Below are 24,418 nucleotides of genomic sequence, written 5' to 3'. Positions count from 1 at the left end.
TTGTTACATTTGGAGTGAGGGGAGTGAAATACTTGCAGCTGCTCCTTGAGGCATTGTGCTCATGGCCACTGTATTGTCTCTTATCTCCCACAGCAGCAACAGCATTGTAACCATTGTGCACCCTGTCCCATTCTGCTGCCCCAGGGCTTGCCTAGCTCTGCTGGCTGATGCAGAAGCTAGCAGGATGATGGCTACACCACTGCTTACCTGTGCATATGGTCTCTGAAAAAAAATGTGGGAATTCTTGCAGAGCTGAGCAGATAACACTATGTCACTTGTTCACACGACCTCTAAAGAATTACACGTGGATCTGCCATACACTCTGTAGTAAAGCCAATGGATAATTGGTAAAATATAACTGATGTTCTCTGTTGAGTCATGTAACATCTTCTCTTTTTACATCTATCTACCGACATAATATACAATGAATTTACACTCTTAGATTTGCAGAAACTAGCTGAGGCAATTGGACAGGTAATCTAAAATAGGTTTAACGACTGTATTGACTAAGATAGGTCACATGATTGAATCCTAAAACACTAAAGTCTCAGCGAGCTGTAACTGAAGAGGAAACACACTGAGAAATGTAATTTTTTTCCCCACTTATTGGTGCATTTATGGTGAAATTCCTTTGAAATTCTGATTAGCCTGTGCAAGACCTTCTATGCCACTTAAATTCCATGTTGTAACTATGAAGGGGGAACCTGAATGGAGCAGCCATGAAGGTAGACCTATGCATTTCCTGCATGCCTGAAGATGGCTCTGAACCGACCCCAAACACACAGGCTGATGAAAAGTGCAGCACGATCCAGAGAGGAGTCACAGGACCCATGTTTGTCCTGTGACCCTAATGCTCCACCCAAGTGGTGGTGCAGCACAGTCCAGGGGATAGAGCATGGAACCGAGAGTCAAGACATCTGGATCCTGTGCCTTGTTCTGTCACCTGTTGTATAACCTTGGGCACGTTCCTTAACCTCTCTGTGCCTCTACTTTCCCATCAGTGACATGAAAGTTATGATACATACCCTCCTTTGTAAAGCATTTGGAAGTCTGGAGATGAAAAGTGCTATTCAACAACTAAACACCATTGTTATTCCAGTCTATTGCCTGGATTAGTGGTGCAGGAGAAAGGAAGGGCTGTGGTACAATACATTTGTCCTAATCTCAGATTGTGGATGATGATTTCTCCCTTTCCAACCTCTGTATAAAGCCCTGGTACTCAGGGGCGGCGAGTTATATGGGCCCGTGGTGCCCGGGCTCCAGGAATATTCAGGGCCCGGGGGACGGGCTCCACCAATTTTGGGGGCCGGATCTCTCCCCTGGCCCCACCTGCCACCCCTGCGTGACTTCCCCAGAGCGTCTCCTGACCCCACCTGCCGCCCCCAGGTGATTTAAAAGGGCCCAGGCTGGGGATCCCTAGCAGCTGCTGCTGCCGCTAGCACCAGTGCAGCGGGACTAAGGCAGCTTCCTGCCCGGCCATCCCATGCCGCTCCTGGAAGCGGCCAGCAGGTCTCTGTGGCCCCTGAGCCCCTGCTCAGAGGGGTGTGCGGGCCGCTTCGGGAGCTGGCACTGCCCGAGGTAAGTGCTGACAATCTGACCCCCTCCTACACCCCAACCCCCTGCCCCATCCCAAAGTCCATACCCCACACCCAAATTCCCTCCCAGAGCCTTCGGCGGAGGGTGAGGGGCGGGACTTGGACCCGTTCTGGGCACCACCAGAAATTATCCAAACTTGTCGCTAGTGCTGGTACTCGGACTTTAAACAGGTAATGTGAATCTTACTCTTGGAGCACCATGCCTGGTTCTTCTGAAGCTTTTTGGGCTTCTTGGCAACAGTGTAGGAAACAAATATTTTGGGAAAATGGCATAAATAATAACAATAAATAACCTCAGCCACCCTCCCTCCCATTGCTTCTTAGCCCTGGTCTACACTAGGACTTTAGGTCGAATTTAGCAGCGTTAAATCGATGTAAACCTGCACCCGTCCACACGATGAAGCCCTTTTTTTCGACTTAAAGGGCTCTTAAAATCGATTTCCTTACTCCACCCCTGACAAGTGGATTAGCGCTTAAATCGGCCTTGCCAGGTCGAATTTGGGGTACTGTGGACACAATTCGACGGTATTGGCCTCCGGGAGCTATCCCAGAGTGCTCCATTGTGACCGCTCTGGACGGCACTCTCAACTCAGATGCACTGGCCAGGTAGACAGGAAAAGAACCGCGAACTTTTGAATCTCATTTCCTGTTTGGCCAGCGTGGCAAGCTGCAGGTGACCATGCAGAGCTCATCAGCAGAGGTGACCATGATGGAGTCCCAGAATCGCAAAAGAGCTCCAGCATGGACTGAACGGGAGGTACGGGATCTGATCGCTGTATGGGGAGAGGAATCCGTGCTATCAGAACTCCGTTCCAGTTTTCGAAATGCCAAAACCTTTGTCAAAATCTCCCAGGGCATGAAGGACAGAGGCCATAACAGGGACCCGAAGCAGTGCCGCGTGAAACTTAAGGAGCTGAGGCAAGCCTACCAGAAAACCAGAGAGGCGAATGACCGCTCCGGGTCAGAGCCCCAAACATGCCGCTTCTACGATGAGCTGCATGCCATTTTAGGGGGTTCAGCCACCACTACCCCAGCCGTGTTGTTTGACTCCTTCAATGGAGATGGAGGCAACACGGAAGCAGGTTTTGGGGACAAGAAGAAGATGATGATGATGAGGTTGTAGATAGCTCACAGCAAGCAAGTGGAGAAACCGGTTTTCCTGACAGCCAGGAATTGTTTCTCACCCTGGACCTGGAGCCAGTACCCCCCGAACCCACCCAAGGCTACCTCCTGGACCCAGCAGGAGGAGAAGGGACCTCCGGTGAGTGTACCTTTTAAAATACTATACATGGTTTAAAAGCAAGCATGTGAAAGGATTAATTTGCCCTGACATTCGCGGCTCTCCTGGATGTACTCCCAAAGCCTTTGCAAAAGGTTTCTGGGGACGGCAGCCTTATTGCGTCCTCCATGGTAGGACACTTTACCACTCCAGGCCAGTAACACGTACTCGGGAATCATTGTACAAAAAGCATTGCAGTGTATGTTTGCTGGCATTCAAACAACATCCGTTCTTTATCTCTCTGTGTTATCCTCAGGAGAGTGAGATATCATTCATGGTCACCTGGTTGAAATAGGGTGCTTTTCTTCAGGGGACACTCAGAGGTGCCCGTTCCTGCTGGGCTGTTTGCCTGTGGCTGAACAGAAATGTTCCCCGCTGTTAGCCACGGGGAGAGGGGAGGATTGAGGGGGTAGCCACGCGGTGGGGGGAGGCAAAATGCGACCTTGTAACGAAAGCACATGTGCTATGTATGTAATGTTAACAGCAAAGTTTACCCTGAAAGAGTGTAGCCACTGTTTTATAAAATGTGTCATTTTAAATACCGCTGTCCCTTTTTTTTTCTCCACCGGCTGCATGTGTTTCAATGATCACAGAATCTTCTCGTTCCCAGAGGCTAGTGAAGATTAGAAAGAAAAAAAAACGCACTCGTGATGAAATGTTCTCTGAGCTCATGCTGTCCTCCCACACTGACAGAGCACAGACGAATGCATGGAGGCAAATAGTGTCAGAGTGCAGGAAAGCACAAAATGACCGGGAAGAGAGGTGGCAGGCTGAAGAGAGTAAGTGGTGGGCTGAAGACAGGGCTGAAGCTCAAATGTGGTGGCAGCGTGATGAGAGGAGGCAGGATTCAATGCTGAGGCTGCTGGAGGATCAAACCAGTATGCTCCAGTGTATGGTCGAGCTGCAGCAAAGGCAGCTGGAGCACAGACTGCCACTACAGCCCCTGTGTAACCAACCGCCCTCCTCCCCAAGTTCCATAGTCTCCTCACCCAGACGCCCAAGAATGTGGTGGGGGGGCCTCTGGCCACCCAGCAACTCCACCACAGAGGATTGCCCAAAAAACAGAAGGCTGGCATTCAATACATTGTATTAAATTAATTGTATTAAAGTGCTGTGTGGCATTTTCCTTCCCTCCTCCACCACCCCTCCTGGGCTACCTTTGTAGTAATCCCCCTATTTGTGTGATGAATGAATAAAGAATGCATGAATGTGAAGCAACAATGACTTTATTGCCTCTGCAAACGGTGATCGAAGGGAGGAGGGGAGGGTGGTTAGCTTACAGGGAAGTAGAGTGAACCAAGGGGCGGGGGGTTTCATCAAGGAGAAACAAACAGAACTTTCACACCGTAGCCTGTCCAGTCATGAAACTGGTTTTCAAAGCTTCTCTGATGCGTACCGCGCCCTCCTGTGCTCTTCTAACCTCCCTGGTGTCTGGCTGCGCGTAACCAGCAGCCAGGCAATTTGCCTCAACCTCCCACCCCACCATAAACGTCTCCCCCTTACTCTCACAGATATTCTGGAGCACACAGCAAGCAGTAATAACAGTGGGAATATTGGTTTTGCTGAGGTCTAAGCGAGTCAGTAAACTGCGCCAGCGCGCCTTTAAACGTCCAAATGCACATTCTACCACCATTCTGCACTTGCTCAGCCTGTAGTTGAACAGCTCCTGACTACTGACCAGGCTGCCTGTGTACAGCTTCATGAGCCATGACATTAAGGGGTAGGCTGGGTCCCCAAGGATAACTGTAGGCATTTCAACATCCCCAACAGTTATTTTCTGGTCTGGGAATAAAGTCCCTTCCTGCAGCTTTTGAAACAGACCAGAGTTCCTGAAGATGCGAGCGTCATGTACCTTTCCCGGCCATCCCACGTTGATGTTGGTGAAACGTCCCTTGTGATCCACCAAAGCTTGCAGCACTATTGAAAAGTACCCCTTGCAGTTTATGTACTCGCCTGCTTGGTGCTCCAGTGCCAAGATAGGGATATGCTTTCCCTCTATGGCCCCACCACAGTTAGGGAATCCCATTGCAGCAAAGCCATCCACTATGACCTGCACATTTTCCAGGGTCACTACCCTTGATATCAGCAGATCTTTGATTGCGTGGGCTACTTGCATCACAGCAGCCCCCACAGTAGATTTGCCCACTCCAAATTGATTCCCAACTGACCGGTAGCTGTCTGACGTTGCAAGCTTCCACAGGGCTATCGCCACGCGCTTCTCAACTGTGAGGGCTGCTCTCATCTTGGTATTCATGCACTTCAGGGCAGGGGAAAGGAAGTCACAAAGTTCCATGAAAGTGCCCTTATGCATGCGAAAGTTTCACAGCCACTGGGAATTGTCCCAGACCTGCAACACTATGCGGTCCCACCAGTCTGTACTTGTTTCCCAAGCCCAGAATCGGCATTCCACAGCATGAACCTTCCCCATTAGCACCATGATGCATGCATTGGCAGGGCCCATGCTTTGAGAGAAATCTGTGTCCATGTCCTGATCACTCACGTGACCGTGCTGACGTCGCCTCCTTGCCCGGTATCGCTCTGCCAGGTTCTGGTGCTGCATATACTGCTGGATAATGTGTGTGGTGTTTAATGTGCTCCTAATTGCCAAAGTGAGCTGAGCGGCCTCCATGCTTGCCTTGGTATGGCGTCCGCACAGAAAAAAGGGCGGAACGATTGTCTGCCGTTGCTCTGATGGAGGGAGGGGCGACTGACGACATGGCTTACAGGGTTGGCTTACAGGGAATTAAAATCAACAAAGGGGGTGGCTTTACATCAATGAGTATTTCAGGCAGGACTTCACGGAGGGTTCCAATAAGAAATGGTGCACCTAAGTAATTGTTCTTATTGGAACAAGCAGGTTGGTCTGGCCTCTGATTGATACATGGCTAGATTTACCTCGCTGCACCTTCTCTGTGAGTGACTGCGGAATGAGTCCCCTAGATGGGGGAGGGGGAGAAGCAAATGAGTACAAAACAAATCTGGTCTATTTCTTGTTTTGATCCACTCCATCTATCTTTTACATCTTTGGCTGGCAGCAGACGGTGCAGGACTGCAAGCCATCCACATCTCATGGCTGCTCGGCAGAAGACGGTGCAGTAGGACTGCTAGCCATCCTCATCTCTTGCCTGCCTGGCAGAAGATGGTACAGTAGGACTGCTTACAATCCGTATCGCCTGCCTGCTCACCGTAAGATGGACTGACTGCAGGACTAAAGAGAATGACCTGGTCAAGTCACTTCTAATGTAGTCCCTGCACCCATGTCTGCCCGACGTGGCCAGGAGCACCTCGGACATGACGATGACGGCTACCAGTACTACTGCACCGTCTGCTGCCACAAGGCAAGGGGTTGCTGCTGCTGTGTAGCAATACAGTATCACATCTGTCAGCACCCAGGAGACATACGGTGATGGTTACCTGAGCGGGCTCCCTGCTTGCCATGGTATGGCGTCTGCATAGGTAACTCAAGAAAAAAGGCGCGAAACGATTGTCTGCTGCTGCTTTCACGGAGGGAGGGAGGGAACGGGGGACTGACGATATGTTCCCAGAACCACCCACGACAATGTTTTAGCCCCATCAGGCATTGGGATCTCAACCCAGAATTCCAATGGGCAGCGGAGACTGCGGGAACTGTGGGATAGCTACCCACAGTGCAACACTCCGGAAGTTGACGCTTGCCACGGTACTGTGGAAGCACTCTGCCGAGTTAATGCACTTAATGCACTTACAGCATTTTCTGTGGGGACAGACAAACTCGAATATATAAAAACGATTTCTAAAAACCCGACTTCTATAAATTCGACCTAATTTCATAGTGTAGACATACTCTTAGAATCATTGGCTGTGTCTTCTCGATTGCACACTCTTTTGGGCAAGGAGAACTTTCTACTTATGTGCTTGTACAGCTTCTAGCACAGTTAGGCCTCACTCTTAACTGGGACTTTTGGGGGTAACAGGCATAATAAATAAGATAATATTAAACACCCCCAGGGCAAAAGTGGATACCTGCACTATTTAGGGGGAGTAAAATGAAAACAGAACAGAACAAAACATAAAAGGACAAACTGTAGAAGTGAGGGAAAAATGAGTCACTTACCTTTCACTGAAAAGTGCTGCTACTGTTATTCCCAGACTACTGCTACCGACAGAGAGGGTCACATGACCATATAAGCTATAAACATGCATCGGGACATTTTTAAAGGAGTTTTTAAGTTTATGGAGCAAATTATTCCATGATTCTCTTGATCTTATATTGGAAATGTAATTTCCAGTGAGCAGTAATGCTCTTAGCCTGTGTCTTCTTGCATTATTATTACACTATCAGTTTTTGAACTTGTGATGCAATGGTTTTCTACTATCAACCTCTACTGCAGTTACCATTAGTTATTTATGTGCTAACATTGTTCCAGAAAGAATGACTTGACCTACTATTGAGAAGATTTATGTGGTTTAAACTATTGATGCTAAACAAATACAAGTGAAACAGCATACCCAATACTGATTTTAACGTTGAAGCTTTCTTCTTTTATGTGATCTGTAAAACTCATCTGCTAGTTAGTGCCCAGTCATAATCGTCTTGCTTTCAGAAGTTATCAAGCCGGATGGAAATGGCAGAGTGGGAAGACTGGTGGGAGGCTCAGTATTGGGTTTGCTTTTTGTTTTAGAATATTTCAGGGCTAAACCCCTCCAAGCCCCCTGAGGGAAGGGACAGTTAGCTAGTTGGCTGGAGTCCGCCTCAGTGAACACTGGAGACAGAGACTTCTTCCTCCTGGGGAGACCTCTGGTCATGTTGGGGTGCCTGAAAGGTTCACAAGGAGTGCTGCTCCAACCAGGACTCTACCACAGGAATCGGCAACCTTTGGCATGTGGCCCATCAAGGAAAACCGCTGGCAGGCCAGGACAGTTTGTTTACCTGCAGCATCCGCAGATTTGGCCAATCACAGCATCCAGTGGCCGCAGTTTGCCATTCCAGCCCAACAGGGGCTGTGGGAAGCAGCGGCCAGCACATCCCTTGGCCCACGCCGCTTCCTGCAGTCCCCATTGGCCTGGAACGCCAAACTGCAGCCAATGGGAGCTATGATTGGCTGAACCCACGGACGCAGAAGATAAAAACGTGTCCCGGCCTGCCAGAGATTTCCCTGACAGGCCGCGTGCCAAAGGTTGCCGATCCCTGCACTACCACATTGGAAAATTCTAAAAGTAAGGGAAAATGGTTTGAAAACCCCTTTTCACTAACCCTGAGAAATATAGTCCAAGGATGTTTGGAAATCAGAACTGTAGTTTCACTGCTTCTGCTGACTAGCTCTGCACGAAAGCATTTGCCTGAAACCAACACCATTTCCTGGATTCTGCAGGGACTGTAGTTTAGATACCCGAGAACTAAGAAACTGCTACCTGATTACAAGTATGAACGTCAACCAGGAGGAAGACAGGGTCTCCCTTCTTCTCTGGCACACTCTGAAAGTAGAAATAGCCCGATAAAGGCACAGCACAACTGTGTGTCCTTCAAGTTATGAATGTAGTGGAAGTAGTGACTTCTTTCCTCTGGCCCACAGAGTTAACGATGCATCCCAATCCTGGAACTAAACCAAAAGAAGATACTTTGTGGGATCAAGAAACTGGGAGAGTGGTGAAGTCTGATTTAAAAAATCCTAGTTTGAGGTAATTACAATAATTAATTTTTACCTGGATCTGAGTCTTCTTATGTGGGCTAAGATCCTAGAAGCTAATATTTAGAGGCATGATCAGTAGCTGTTTTCCCACTTTTTCTCAGACCAGAGAAATAGCTGAGTTGACGAGGAGGCCAGAAATCATTTTCAGAACATTTTCCCTGATCTCAGAGAAGATGATCCTTTGAAGGCAAGTAACTAGCCTACTACTGAATGGATCTGTAAACTGGATTGCATCTTGCTGTCATCGCCAGCGGCTCCAATCAGGATCAAGCCCCCATTGTACAATTAGATAGGAAGATCTGGTCCGTGTCTTTTAATATAATTACTTTTATTGCTTACTGCTCTAATGTCTCGATTTTTATAGAAGAAATTGGTATTTGCAGAAGTGTAAATTACTATGTAGCATAAAGAAGCTGGAGATTGATTCAAACAGCAATACTGTCACTGTATAATGCATAATTGGTTGTGAGCATATAACTGTAAGTGGATCACCAGCCAGGGTAGTCAAAACAAAGTCCAAACTCACTTTCAATTCCACATCTCTTTTCTCAGAGCCGGTTTTAATAACAGACAGAAAATACAAAAAGATTCAAAATAACACAAAACAGTGGGTAACAGACGCTTGCCCCACTTTCCACAAGCTGGATAAGTAGAGAACACACACTTCCCACTAGATAGTCTTTCCTAGCTACCCTCTAGGGCTCCTACCCAGTCCACAGAGAAGGATTTCCCTCAGAGTATTTCCTCAACCCTCATCTTCCCAAGACCAACAGAGAAACCTTCCTTTTTTCTACTCTCCAGCTGACCTGCCATCATGAGTCCTGTTTACACACTACAACTCCCAGCAGTCCCTGATCTTAAAGGATTCAAGAGCTGTAAAAGTCACATTGGGATGTGTGCCTGCACCCCAAGACCCAGTGCTCTCTTGCAATAATCATGTCTGACTATGTGATTTGAACACTTACTACAGTGAACAAGAGTAGGACAGTACCCCTTTAAAATAGTTTATGGCCTTTCAATAGCAGTCACAATGGTGTTTGTTTAGAAGCTGTCAGTATCTATCCAGGGCAGCAGGGCATATGTAGCTTAGGCTTGCCTGGTGTGTATATTTAGTGAACACAATTATTTGGGTCCCTGTGTGCCAGTATGGTTCCTACATGTTATGTCTGTTGTATACAAAGCAAAACATACAACACCTAGAAATCACTGCTTGGGTTGAAAAACCTACAAGGGGTTTTTCAATTCTCATATGACTGAAGTGTGTGTATTATGTAGAAAAAGCAATAGATTGGAATACTTAGATAGTATACATTAATATACAGGCTGTTTAATTAAGGTATCCCTGATGTTTATTAGAATCTCTTTAAAATTCTGTCTCCTTTCAATTTTAATATCTCAAGTGTCCATTTGACTTGATACTATGGACTGTGCTTACAGATAAAGGTTAAGGACGAGATTCTGCCCAGCCCTTAAACAAGTGTGAAGTGGGTTGGGGAGATGGAAGGGAGTAAGAAGGACCACCTCTTCTTGTGCAGTCTGCACAAGGATTGGGGGGAGTTGTAATCTCTGCATTTAGAGAAGCTCAGGAACTGTTTCCTAATAACTCCCCAAGGCATACTGAGCCCAAAGATGTCATCTTGAGGTTGGGGAAGGATGGGGAGTAGGTTGAGTCATGGTTCCACCATGCTGATTAGCAGAGATTGCTGACCAGGGAGGGGGGAGGAGAGTATGAACAGGTCAGAAGCCAAATTGGAGGGAATCAAAGAGAGCTGGAGAGAAAGTTGAGCCATCCATAAAATAAAGAATTTACTGGGGGGAAGAGAGCAACCTCTACATTTCCACTGATTTCACAGCATAATAAACCCTTTGGCTTTTCTTGCTACTGAAGTAACTTCCCTTCCTGCTACTTCTTTAATTTTCCTTTGCTGCTGCAGTACACAATGAACAACTGAACAATAACAGACATCTTCTTTCAGTTCTGCAGGCAGAGGTCATTATGGTTTGTAAAACATTCAGTTCTGAAAATCTTTGGATCCAACAAGTGATGCTAAAAGGTGAACACATAGTTGTACAATTTTAACAAAGTGTTTGATTTTAAATGGATTTTTAAGCATTCAGAATGCTAGATTAATTTATTTTCAATGGTTTTAATTCAGCTTTTTAAAAAGTCACGTGCTGTAATGTCATACAGAGGTGAATCTGCCAATAATAGCACTGAACATAATGTGATATTTTCATTCTATTCTTTATCCAAAGCGTCTGCAGACCTCTTGATCTTACTTCTAATCCAGTCTACTATCCTCCCACTCACTGACCTAGTTGAAGTATCAGTTCCATAAGCAAGAAACCAGACAGCAATAAGTACTTCTCTGAAAATATTTTTTAAAGCAGATACTATTGTTCTCTCAAGTGATTATGTTAGATGTTTACTAGATTCTTTTAACTCTGCAAAGCCTGAATTTTAATTCAGAGCCACAATGGTAGAATGGGAAGAATTTATTCTAAGAGCAGTTTTTCTCCTGTGTATGACATTGTTTTCAGTTGGGGCAAATGCTTGTTTTGGCTCAAAATATAAAAGCAGATAAACAGCATTTATACTTGCAATCAATCCAGCAAAATAAAGCTTCTTACCTGTTCATATGTATTCTTTTGAAATTCCTCAAACCCAAAGATATCCAATATTCCAATTTCAAATACCTGGTCACTGAAACAATAAGATAGTACAGGTTACAGGTATTCAAGCAAATGGAACATTTATTGCTCCTGTCTATATAAGTTTTGTTCGGGGATGCAAGTACTCCACCCACTACAAGTTGGTATGGTGTACATAAACACTCCATGTACATGATAAACTTTGTGACAAACTGCACTAACTTTAACTGTCTCATCAGCACCCTACCCCATTACCCATCTTGCACAGGAATTGTAAATATTCCAAAGCTCTAAGCAGTTTTAATAGCCACCATTTAAATATAGAATAAAATAAGTCCAAAAAATGTTTCACTTGTTTACACTAAGACCAACATTTTCAAACATTCAGGAGCCCATCTGAAAACTCAGATGTGAGATGGGCAGCTCGTGGGAATGGTAGGTGTTTGGATGCACTCAGTTGCCCAAGCATCCATTTTTCAGCAGGATTTTTCCAAAACATCTGTACCTATTTCCTGTGTGCTCAGTGCAGAGTGGAAATGCCAAATGGATGCATATTAGCATAGGAAAATTCTGAACTTATATATGCAAATGGCACTTGGACATTTAGTGAGCTGTGTGAAGCATCATTTTCAGCCACTGTTGGAGATTACCCAAACCTACAAGATTTTAGTCTGGTGCTAATGACAGTGCAGACTAGGAAGCTCAACTGCACAGATCTAGACATTGACAACACCATTATAAAAACAAACAAAAGAAACCCCCCCAAACCCTTGTGGACATACTGCCAGGCAATCACCCACCAGCTGTATGTGGCAACGTAAAACAGAAGCTGTGGGCTCAGGGTGTAAACCAGGTAACAGTTAATAGGGGCAATGGCAGGATGTAAGAGCTGTGGTATGACGCCAGATCTAGCTACCAAACCCATAAACCCTGGTGCATACAGCTATCATACTCATAGCACAGGTTTGTCTTTGATTTCTATTGGTTGCATTTCCTGTCATCGGTCCCCTCTGAAGGAAGTGTGAACCATACACCGGGACCGGTACAAATGGTAAGTTCACCATAATGTAGAATTCCTGAATAATTTAATGCTGGGTCTGCCTACCCATAGAGAAGCTCGTCTTTAACCCTTGGGCTCTTACGTTTAGGAAGCCCTTTTAGGGTTTAGCATCTACACTGTATTTTAAAACCTGCAGCAGCAAATCTCAGAGCCCAGGTCTACAGACTTGGGCTTGTGAGTCTCATGCTCAGGCACTAAAAACAGCAGTGTAGCAGCTCAGGCTGGAGCTTGGGCTTTGAAACCAACCTTCCCTAGGCTTCAGAGCCCCAGCCCAAATGTCTACCTAGCTGATTTTAGTGCCACAGAGTGAGCCCTGCAAGCCCAAGTCTACAGATCCAGGCTCTGACACTCATTGCTGTGGGTTTTAAAATGCAGCGTCGTCATACCCTTAGACACAAAGAGGATTTACTGATGCCGATATTGTCCCTGATGGGTCCTCGGAAAAGACACGAGCATTGATGCCAAGTGGCACGGATGCCAAGTACTCTGGCTGGAGCAGAGGACATTATTGCTCCAGGTCAGCCTCCACAGCTTCCTTCATGTCATCACATCATAGAGGTACTGGACAGATTCAGGGGTAAGCCTGTATCTCTGTATGACCTATGGCTCAGGAGGGTCAAGGAAGGCCATCTGAGGATCATAGAGCCTGAGAGGAAGGAAAAACCATCTCTGCTTAGAGCCTCGACCTCTTTTCTTCACTATCCTTTCCCTGAGTTACCTCAGAATGTATCCAGCTCAGTTAGTTGGGCTACTGCAGCCTCTTCCCACTCCCAGTTCCCCCAGTGAAAACTGTCACTCTAAACCCTGCTACATGTATCTCTAATCCTTTCACCTCCTGCACCCTGCCTCTCCTGTCCCCTAATCCTCACTATCCTCCTCTTTCCTGACGCCACTTGTGTACTCCTCAGTAAAACCTGTCTGTCTGTCTGAAATTTTTATTTGGGGATTCTTACACTGTGTGCTGTCTGTTTCAAAGGTGCACAGACTTCAGAGCAGCCAGTGAGGAGCTGATGTGTGAATATCTTCTTCCAGTTTGTGTACCCTGCCTTAATCTGTCCAGTTCAATTGCCCAAGCCACTGGGCATTCAGACAACTTTGAACATTCTTAGCAGTGGCTATTTTCACACATCAAAACATTTGAAAGTGTGGGACTTAGGTAGGACACAGCAGGCTACCTCCACCATTCAACAGCTGTCCCTCTTACTTGAGCTTTGTTTCCATGATCAGCATTTGGGCTTTAGCAGAACAGACATCTCCTCTCTCTATAGATGAGGATGCTCACATAAAGCTACTTGTCAGCAGTGCATATCATCCCCATTAATCAAATATGTATATTAGCTAGTTAAGCCAAAAAAATAAAGTATAAAATACTAAATCCTCAATTGGTGTAGTTCCACTGAAGTCAATTCAGCAGCATCCATTCACACCAGGGGAGGATCTGGCCCTAAATTTCAAAACAGCACCTCCTTACTTCAACCCACTCCCCAAAAAACCTCTTACATTCAATAAAACAGCAGAATTATCAACCTCCTTCCTAACATTCTGAGCCTTCCTCAGAGATAGGCAAAGCATTTTTAAAAGCCTTCCTCAGATGTCATACCCCAAAAGTTCCCTTTCATTTCTGAGGAGTAGTAGTTCAATACTAGCATTAACTCTGCTGATCATTGCAAGACTGACTATATTCTCAAACAACAGGGCAGAGAGATGCATAATAAATCTGGACTAGACTGACTTTGCTGGGTGGGAGAGGTTATCATGAGATCAATTAGCATATATGAGGAAATTTCTTCACCAAGAAACAGAGAAATATCACTGGCTACATTTCTAATAATGCAACCCATTTTAATTTTTTGGTTTAAAAATGTAAGCTTCAGTCTCATGTACTCATGATTCAAGTCTCCATTTGAGCAGAGATACACCAGCCTTGTACTCTCTGCGTTTTCAAGAGGAACAGATGAATCATCCCTAATTTTTATACTTTGCATTTATTCACAAGTTATAATAGCAAACAGCATGGGTCTACATTAAACCCAGGGAGAGTTACACACACCTGATAAAGGGCAGAATTTGAACCACAGTCATTTTCAAAAGGAACATCTACCATCTTCCTTGAAAATACTGTCTATTCTCTTAAATACTTAGCATGTTATCGTTTTAGTAAACACATTTGAAAGTTGGATGAACACCAGAATGCCTTTGTTATTTCTGGATTGTCAAACATCCTCTGATTTACCTTTATAGTATTTGCAAAAAGATGGGTTCTCCCATGCCTTTCCCTCAGTTAACCTACATACAATATTGTCCAAAATATACCCTATTTCTAGGGTTTTCAACAATGGAATCCTACAGACAACTATATATAATAAACACAAGGATCACCACAACTACCTTCACAGATTCAGTAAACATTCCAAACAAGAAATCTGTTGTCTACAGCCAGGCGTTTAGATACCACAGAATATACTCCAAGGAGAAAGTCTGGGATATACACCCTAACACATTTAAAACCACCTTCCCTTAACAAAGAGACTTCACCAGAGAAGTAGATCACATCATGGAACAGGCCACCCAAATACCCCGAGAAAAAGTGCTTCAATACAAGAAAAAAAAACCCCACTGACCACACACCTCTAGTTCATAGAATCATAGAATCATAGAATATCAGGGTTGGAAGGGACCCCAGAAGGTCATCTAGTCCAACCCCCTGCTCAAAGCAGGACCAATTAGTTGTCACCTACCGCCCTACACAGGAACCCATGTGGGCTATCATTAAACAATTACATCCTCTATTAAATGGGGACCACATTCTGAAAGAAATTTTTTCCAAACCCCCTTTTCTGGCCTTCAAATAACCCCCAATCTTGCCAAGCTTATAATCAGAAGCAACACAACTTCACAACAGACCAGAACACACAACTCAAAGTAGCACCAGACCCTGCCAGAACAACAGATGCAAAACTTGTAGATATATCTCCACTGCTGCAATGATCAATACCTCCAACAACACACCTTTCAAAATCCATGGGTCCTATCAAAACATGTGGTAGACCTCATCCAGTGCACTAACTGCCCCAAGAACAGTTATGTAGATGAAATGAAACAATCACTACACTCATGAATGAACTCATAAAGACAAAAATACCATATCATCTGTAGGTGAACACTTTTCAGAAAACAATCACTCCATATCTAATCTCTTGGTCCTTGTCCTCAAAAGGAAACCTGCACAATATCTTCAAAAGACAAGTCTGAGAGTTTAAAATCATGGACTCAAAAGGACACTGGATTTATGGCTCATTACAACAACCTTTAACCCTCCTTTCTCCTCTGACTGCAGAGGTGTCAGCAGCTCACTTCACCTTGAATAGTATTTTGCAACATGTGTTAACTCCTTGTGCTTAACAATTTGTTCCGCCTTGTAGTTAGCTGTGACACTCTTAAGTATCTTTCCCAGACCTGAGGAAAAGCTTTGTATAAGATCAAAACCTTGTTTCTTTCACCAATAGAAGTTGGTCTAATAAAAGATATACCTCACCCACCCTGCCTCTATAAATTTCAAGACAGATAAAGTAGATAAAATAATTCTTCACCTCTCCCAGAAAGCCTAATACCTTTCCATGTAACTTCCTCTCAGATCAATATCCGGGGGCATGCTTTCCTTGTTTCACCCCTGTGTAACCCTCTCCTCAAGGCTCCCTCTCCTAAAGTCCTATGTTAATACTATTAGACAGAGCCTTGTCACAGCCTGTGAGATTTTCCTTCTGATGAATAAGAGAGTTCCATGACTTCCTTAACCCCAGCAGGGTGGTAGGTCCCTACAACAACTGGCCATAGTAATGATCAACATATCCCCATCTGAGGCATCCAAGGACCATTGCTGTACCGCATCTCCAGAAATCCCCAAGGAGAAATGGGGTCTGCTATCTTGAGCAGCATAGTTTTAACTAAATCATCTTGCACTTATATTTGGACACACCTGAAACCACTAAGCCTTATCCCAATCCAGCTTCTAGCCTGACTGGCACAGAAGATCTTCAGAGGATAGAGCTGGCCAGAAAATAATAATTTTGTTTCACAAAAAATTTTGATGTTGTGAAAGTAGTCTTAGTCCCAATGTGGAAACTGTTTCTTCCACATCCCAGAAGCATGCCCTAACCATTGGGATACTGTCTATTTTTGACAAAAAAAAAATGTCCAAACTGACACATTTCCATGAAACATGTTGACAGAAAAAAAGTTTTGTCAAAATAATTTGATCAGCTCTACTTCAGATTCCTGGCCCTTGTGTCCTCAGTGAGCTCATCTCTCTCTCTCTCCACACCCGTATGCAGTGCAGTCACACTACATAAATCGGACTAGATTTTTTTCCCTTTTAATAAGAGTCACCTAGTCTGGCTACAAGAGGCTACATCAGAATAACTGCATCCCCACACTGGTCCTTAAGCCTGTCTTCCTGTCATCATAGTGTAGAGCTGGAACAATGGATTTGATTAAGAAATCCAGTAATTATCTTTGTTAACTTTTTGCCCATTTTCGTTAACTTAAATTTCAACAGACAATGTAATATATTAATTAAAATAATATTTTATAGTTGGCTATAAATTACTTCACTACATTGTGCGTGTGTGTCCTTAACCCACTCTAAGACTCTTCCCTCCAAGGAGAGGGTTGGGACATATTTTTCTTGCTTAGCTGTCAATCATACTAATTCCAGCAAAATTACTTTTCTTAAATTAATCATAACAGAGATTTCCACAGCAAAATAGAAAGATCTGTTCTCTCATGTTTACAAATCAAGGGGAAATGCCACCAGAAATATAAAGGGATACATATTAAAAAGAAAGAATTTTCTTTCTCAATAGTCCTTATTTTACTTTACTTTTTTAGGATTGCTCAACAATACTGACACTTAGACAATGTAAATATTGAGCCTTTCAAACGTAATGAGAAGTAAAACCAATATCACAAAATAGGAATATTGGCTATAGAGACTTCTTTCTTTCAATAAGCAAAGTGCGTGCTTCTATATTACTAGGCCATGTTTAATGAAGGTAAGAAAGCAGTGCTTGTATTTGGATTCTGGATGGATTTGAAATTCAGTTACAATGTATTAACTAAGCTTTTTGGACAGTAGTAACTGATTATTTATTACTATTGTGATTGAAATATTTTTTCAGGCTTCACACACTTCATAGAATATGAGCCAATATTGGAAGAATTTTTGCAACTCCCCGATTACCCTGTAACTTTGGAATTGATTAAAATATGACACAGATGTGAACCACACCTGAGATTTCAATTTGAGGTTTCAATTTACAAAATAATACCTCAACTATAATGCTTTGAAACATCCCCAGTTTTGCCTTTTTCAGAATGAGTTCTCTGTAATTTTTTCCCAGTTAGACTAGCAACACCTTTTGTCCTTGAGGTTGAATAGCTACGTTAAAAATAAACCACATAAAAACAGTTGCCAGCTCCTAAGAGCAACTCATAGATACCAGGCTTTCTGAGTGATATTGTCATGGCAGATGTCGTATCAGTGATCATGAGGTGCAGTTGACCCATTTGCAATTCCTGGGAGAGATGGACAGAATTCCCTTACAATGGTTCTGCACACTCATTTCAGAGCAGTCTTACAAGTCGATACTGAGTAACTACTCTTCTGCTCCTGAAGGTTTTCAGCTGTGGAAATCTGTAAAGTTCAGTCATATCATCCCTTTGGTTCAATATCTATGTAAAGCAATGAGGTGCGACTGTGAGGTGGTATGGTTTAACATGTCATCACTATGATGGCACTCAGCTTTACATCTCCTTTTCATATGACCCAGACACAGTCCTCTCCCTGCTCCTCCAACATCTGGCAGTGACCAGGATGAAAGCAAGCTGGTTTAAGTTTGATCTGGATAAAGCAGAAGTGATACTGATTAACAAGGGGAAGTACTATGAGGATTTGATACAGTATATAACCTCTCTAACTGAGGCCTAGTTTAGGCATATATTCCTACACATCCAATGCCAGAAGAGCAGTTCACCTTTGCCTACAACAATTATTAAAACATAAAAGTAAAGGTTGATGGGACTGACTTAGTGGGTCTCTAATTCTCTTGATTATTCCTCTGAGGCACTGTGGAGGCACTGACTTTTCTGTTTCCTCACTCCTCTGAGGCCTCACTGGTATATGCATATTGGACATGAGGAGTGGGGGAGGAGGAAGGAATCACAGACTCAACATCTGATGCTGCAGGTCCGTGCATGACTAGTACTGGGTGGTGAAGATTTTCTTCAACCACAGTATCCAGGTTGATTCAAAACCTTTCACAGTTCACTCAGTGCTAGGAAGGGCTAACTTTCCCATCTCTTGAAAGGCTAGATTTGTTCTGCAGTTTAAAAATCTGTTTTTGTCTTTTATGAGTAAGCACAAAAAACCCAACAACAATGCATACTGGGCCAAAGCTCAAAAATGACATTATGCCCCATACCGCATTACGGATTTTTATTTTCCAAATCATGTGGGGGAATGTTGCTTCATGCTGTGGGTTCGTGTTTTCAGTTGAAGAGTCCCCCTATGATCCCCTCCTATTGCTGAGCTCAGTGACAGATGAACAGAAATTTTTGTCGAGAAGGGAAAAAATCCTACTGATTTCTTCTCCAAGGCTGATAGCTATATACCTCAAAACTATCTTGCATGTGATCTTATTATAACTCAAATGATGCATAATGCATTGAAAGGAATTTTGTGATTGAGATTTCCAGTATTTTCCTTGTGCCAAAACAAATGTTGCCACTGCTATATTCTGTCAATATTTGAAAAGATTTTACTATGGATAAAAAATTACACTTTTGAAAGATGCAAAATATGGTTTCAGAAATATTCAGAAGATGACATTTGAAAGGGAAATTGCCTATGGCTGACTTGACACCATGGATACAAAGCCATAATCAAAAGCTAACCTCATTTGCTAGTCTGCAGTGCCTCAAATATTTTGGCATTAGCCATATCTCCAGGTCATGAAACAGGGAGACTTTTTCTTTTGCTAACAAATTACTATAAACATAGTACCTGCTACTTTGTAAGGGGCATAGGTAGCAAGGCCAGACAAAAAACTAGGTTTTCCAAACCAAACATACTCAATTCAATATTTTTTTCATCAGTTAGAAAAAGATAAACATTTCCTGAGCCTCTTTAGGCATTGCTAGTATCTGTGAACAGGCCCTCTTTCAGCTATGAGTCAGGACTTCCTGATGTCACATTAATACATTGTATATTGGTACTAATGTCAGACGCTCTAGACTTGACACTTCCAAAGGGTAATCAAATAATTGAAATTGCAGCAGTCAGTGATATTTGTTTAAGGCTCTATTATCCAAGGCTCACAATCAGCAAGTTTGTTAGCAATACAATAAATCTTAGCAATACAAGGTCTTAAAAAACCCTCATGCATATGGTTTGTAAAATACAGTAGATAGAACAGAAGCATCTAATATACCTGAAATCAAAAAAGTTAATAAATATTATTTTTAACAATGATGAGCATTAACAAGCATTTGGAGTTATTTTTCTCTCGATACATTTTAGAACTCTAATCACACAAGATTAGTTTTCTGTCATAGTGCCCTCCTTAAAAACAATATCATACAGGACAGACAAAACTGTGAACATGAAAGTACCTTGTAACCAGCCTACATTTGTATTAATGGTTATAATTATGCTGGTTAATATAAAAATGGTGCTTTAGTTAGACAAAATTGTGAGTCACTATGAATGAACAAGTTCAATTTTCCGGAAGGTGAATAATAACTCTATCATTACATTGTCATTAAAACTGCTGCTGTACATTGATTTAACAGGCATTATCCATTCATGTGTTTGTCAGATTCTGGCAATGCTTTTATCTACTTTGCACCTAGAGAGTATGTTCTTGCATCTACTCAGTAAACTTTTTTCCCCTTAGATCTAATGGCAATCACCCATTTTGCTTCACCTGTAAACCAGCCATTAGCTGTTTCATTGTAAATGAAAAAATCAATATTAATGATCAAATTCTAGTAATTCCACAAAGAAAGTGAAGCCCAGGATTTTTTTAGTAATGCACTTTGATTTTCAATATATTGAGTCAGATGTTTCTAGCATGTTAGCATCTAATTTTATTGTTCTATAAAGTCTTGTTAAAAGAACTTTGTAACACACTTTGGGCCAAGTCTTATTCCAAAGCACACTGTTGCAATCCCACTGATTGCCCTGGTGTAAATAAGTAAAATTTGATCCGTAAACTGCAGATGTATGTGATAAATTGCATTTATTCTATCTCTTTGATTACTTCGCCTGCACTCTGCCCAGCTCCACCAAGACAACCGCTAAGATTCCAAACCTCTGAGCATCTTCAAACAGCTGCCATATTATAGTCCGAATAGGTAGCACTGTCTTTCATTAAGGTTGCCTGACTATTAGAAACAACTTGACAAATATATCCTCCCCACCAAAATGTAGAACTCTCCCCAAGCATACTCAGTTACAACTGGATGAAGTATAGGATGAGTCCTGTACAGTGACAGTTTAAGGTCTAATATCTTAAGATTGTGTTAGGGCTAGAAAAAAGAGCCACTGGGCATGAAAGACACCAGCTCCTAGCTTTAATAGGTCCTGAAATATCAAACCTTAAAATCACAGATTATGATGTACAAAAAAAAGCTATTTCCAATAATTTTAGAGGTTTTTAAAATGTGTTGTATGTTTTCCTCTCCCTGCAAAGCCTTAATAATTGGATTCATGGTAACGATGGCTGTCTACACTACAAGTTAAGGGTCTGTGATGGAATACACATCTGAGTTCACACCCTACACACTATTATAATAAGCTTTGTCCAAAGTATGCCTTGTGAGGTACCATTTGAAAATTCAATTTGTTGATAAAATGTGAGGCAACACTGTACGTGAAGTTATAAGATTCCCCTCTATGCTTTTTAAAAAATGGTAAGACTCATGTAGTACCATACTGGTCAAACAGACCTGTCTTGAACAAAGGAGTGTATGTTTGCCTTAATTGGCATTTAAGCTGTAAACAGAGTCACCAAGCAGGAGGGGATAACAAAGGATGTTCAAACAGGACGAAAAATCAGCAGGGAATATCCTGCCACACTGACTTTGTCTCCTGGTTCTCAGCTGGAAATGTTTTTCAAGAGAGGGACTGAAACCATAAAAAGGAGGGACAAACTGCCCCTAGGTATCCCTGTCTCTCTCCCCCTGTCCACGTCATTCTCCATACCTGAGAAGACAAAAGCAAACAGCTGTTGGACCCTTGAGGAAGGGTCCTGAGCTGAAAGCTTGGGCAGTAAACTGCTGGAGCATGTGGTGAGAAAGTTGGTTTTGCAACTAAGATAGTTTCTTAAATAGATATTAGTGAGCATTGTTTCTTTATTTTTCTTGTAACTATTTCTGACTTTTATGCTTCATTACTTGTACTCACTTAATATTTGTTTCTTTGTAGTTAATAAACTTGATTTACTGTGTTATCTAATTCGGTGTGTTTAAACTGAAGTGTCTGGGTAATTATTTAAGGTAATAAAATGGCATATTATTCCTCTAAAGAAGTAGCAAATTTAATATATTTCTACTGTCCAGGAGAGGGCTGGGCAGTACAGGTCATATATTTCTGGGGGAAGATCCAGTACTGGGAATGGGCTGGGGTCACCCTGAAGTATAACTAAGGCTGGCGGCAGCCAGGGTATAGCTGGCAGGCTGCAGTTACGTGAAGACCCTTAGGATGTGACCTGCATGCTGGCAGGCTGTTTGCAAGTGGCCCAGCTGGGTGCTACTACAGAAGAGCATGCAAGGGTGGCACAATCCCCCACTAGTCTGGATTGTGCCGCGGTATGTCAGAGGGTGTCATTCCCCTGCTTGTGTACACATACTGGTACACATACCAGCTGAGCCATGCCAAATACAAACCCATCTGCAACTGGGGGATATGTACTCAGCACAACTCAACTGTGCCTCTACTGCGCTACCCGCGGGACCATGGCTACACTGATATTTATATCTGAGCTAGTTCAACAAGAGCTAGTGCAAGTATGTGTACCTGAGCAAGGGAATTACATCCCAGCTCATAGTGTAGGCATAGCATGGGCCCAATTCATCTCTGTGCCAGAGCTGAGCTGGCCCAAGAAGCTCAGAGAGGAGGAAAGGGCAAAATATAGCTCTGTGCCACATTGTGCCTCCCTCATCATGAACAGACCAAAGACAACTTCTGGCACAGATTAGAGCAATCTGAAGTTGCTCTAACTTGAGCCCAGTTGCATGTGGCTCTAAGGGACTGGTCCAGTAGAAGCATCCCAGGCGAAGTCACCTTCCACCTTGGAATGCCTCCAGTACATCCCCTGCACCGGCATTGAGCTGGGTATGCAGCTCTACTCTAGCCAGGGAAGCCCTTTATATTGGGTGAATTCCCTGATGCCCAGCTCTGGTAGCTTTAAAGCCCTTCTATGATATTAAATCTGTATGAAAGAGATGCAGAGCAATTTTGGCTCAGCGGCTTTACAAATGGATGGATTTTTTAAAAAACAAAACTAATATTTCTAAAATAGTATTTCTGCTTAAGTATGTGGCCCGGGCAGCCTGTCGGACTGTGGTATAAAGGGATTATTGGCACTTGTTAAAGACGACTCACAGAACTCACTTGTGGTTCACCACTTGTGAAGAATGCCAAACCGGCATGTATTTGGTAAACATGAAAAAGCCGGTATTTATCAGTGTGTATGTCACATTTTGAATCTTAGTTAAGACACATACATATTACAGTATAATTAGACTTCTTGTTTTAGTTTTCTGTCTGAATTCTGCTGAGATTTATTTTTAAGTTTTTTTTGTTTCTGAATGGCTCCATTAATGCATTTTAATAGGCATTCATGTTTTCCAAGAAACCATGTCAGATGTAATTTGTTTGAGTTTAGCAGATGATTACCTACAGACATGTAGAAAATACTCCTAAGGTTTCATTCAAAGAGAAGTGACATTTAAACATGTATTTGAAGGCTTTTGAGCTGAATTTTGTTTTTAATAACCTGCTCAACGTCATGAGATATTGAGAAGAATAATAAGTGAGCTTTGCATCAACTAAATGCCAACCAGACCACTACTTGTTAAATATCTTATCTGATGCCATAATGCCAACTTTTAAAATATTAGTAGTAACAAACACCATTATAGAAGAATATACAGACTAACACCAATAATTTACATGAAAAAAATAACATGCCTACTAACATAAAGCAGTGTCATATCAGAGCTGACCAACTTTGGACTCAGCTTAGAGCAGTTACAGATTTGGTTTCTATGCAGTTAACTATCTAGATACATAAATATTAGACACTGACTGGTGTAGAAATAATAACCTCTCTCTTTGGTCTGTAAATTCATTTGCATACAAGCACACAATGTACATTTTTTCATCAAGCAGTGATGGAATTGGAACACTCCATGAATGATCAGTAACATCACTAAGCATAACTGGAATGCTATCATGAAATGCTTTAATGATGGCTACATTGCCCATGTATCTTTTGTACGTTAGATTCTTTTAAATAGGGCATCAGCATGTAAGATTACCAATGGGATTAGTTAGCACCTGAGTTCCTACCTGCTGGTCTCATATTGATTCTGGAGGTAGTAGTTGATTGTGTTCACTAAAAAACTAAATAAACGACTATACAGTGACTTTGCCAAAAGATCTTGGTAAAATTCTGCAATCTCTATAGTGTGTCTCCTCGTGATCATGTCTCCTAAGAAAGTAAACACAAAAAGGAGAAGAAAACATGATTATAAAGTGTATAAAATACTTTAAAAATACTTGTTCTCATAATAATCTCTCTGTCCAGCCTCTTCACTTGTCCCATTTCCAATGTCCCTGTTGTGTTCTAATTATGCAGAAAGACCTAGCAAGTCAAATAACAAAAGGCTCCCACTAACATACTTGGAAGATTCTCAGGTCAGGAGTGAACAGAGACAAAAAATAATTCGTGTGGCATACAGGCTCCTTTCTTGTTGCGGATGACTTATCTGCATGGAATTTCTTAAGGGCACTCCTGCTGACACTGGTTTTTAGCACTAGGACCTGGTCTGTGACCTTGCTGCAAGGTTCACCACAGTTCAGGTCTATCAGCATCAGCCT

At 42.8% G+C, this 24,418-nt stretch overlaps 1 protein-coding gene across 5 annotated transcripts in view; it reads right to left on the bottom strand.

Annotated features, from left to right (window-relative positions):
* MYO16 (myosin XVI) overlaps nucleotides 1-24,418 on the bottom strand; it is a 637,262-nt gene that overhangs the window by 157,407 nt on the left and 455,437 nt on the right. For all 5 annotated transcript variants that reach the window (XM_084616853.1, XM_084616854.1, XM_084616856.1 and 2 more), the window contains exons 20-21: nucleotides 23,888-24,029; nucleotides 11,175-11,247 (exon numbers count right to left, since the gene is read on the bottom strand). In XM_084616853.1, the coding sequence (XP_084472979.1) occupies nucleotides 11,175-11,247; nucleotides 23,888-24,029 (215 nt within the window). The remainder of the gene's footprint in view (nucleotides 1-11,174; nucleotides 11,248-23,887; nucleotides 24,030-24,418) is intronic.

The sequence above is a fragment of the Lepidochelys olivacea genome (assembly GCF_965140295.1).
Source record: "Lepidochelys olivacea isolate rLepOli2 genome assembly, chromosome: 1".
NCBI classification, from domain to species: Eukaryota; Metazoa; Chordata; order Testudines; family Cheloniidae; genus Lepidochelys; species Lepidochelys olivacea.
Note: the sequence above shows the minus strand (reverse complement) of the source record. Positions and strands in the feature narration are given on the sequence as shown.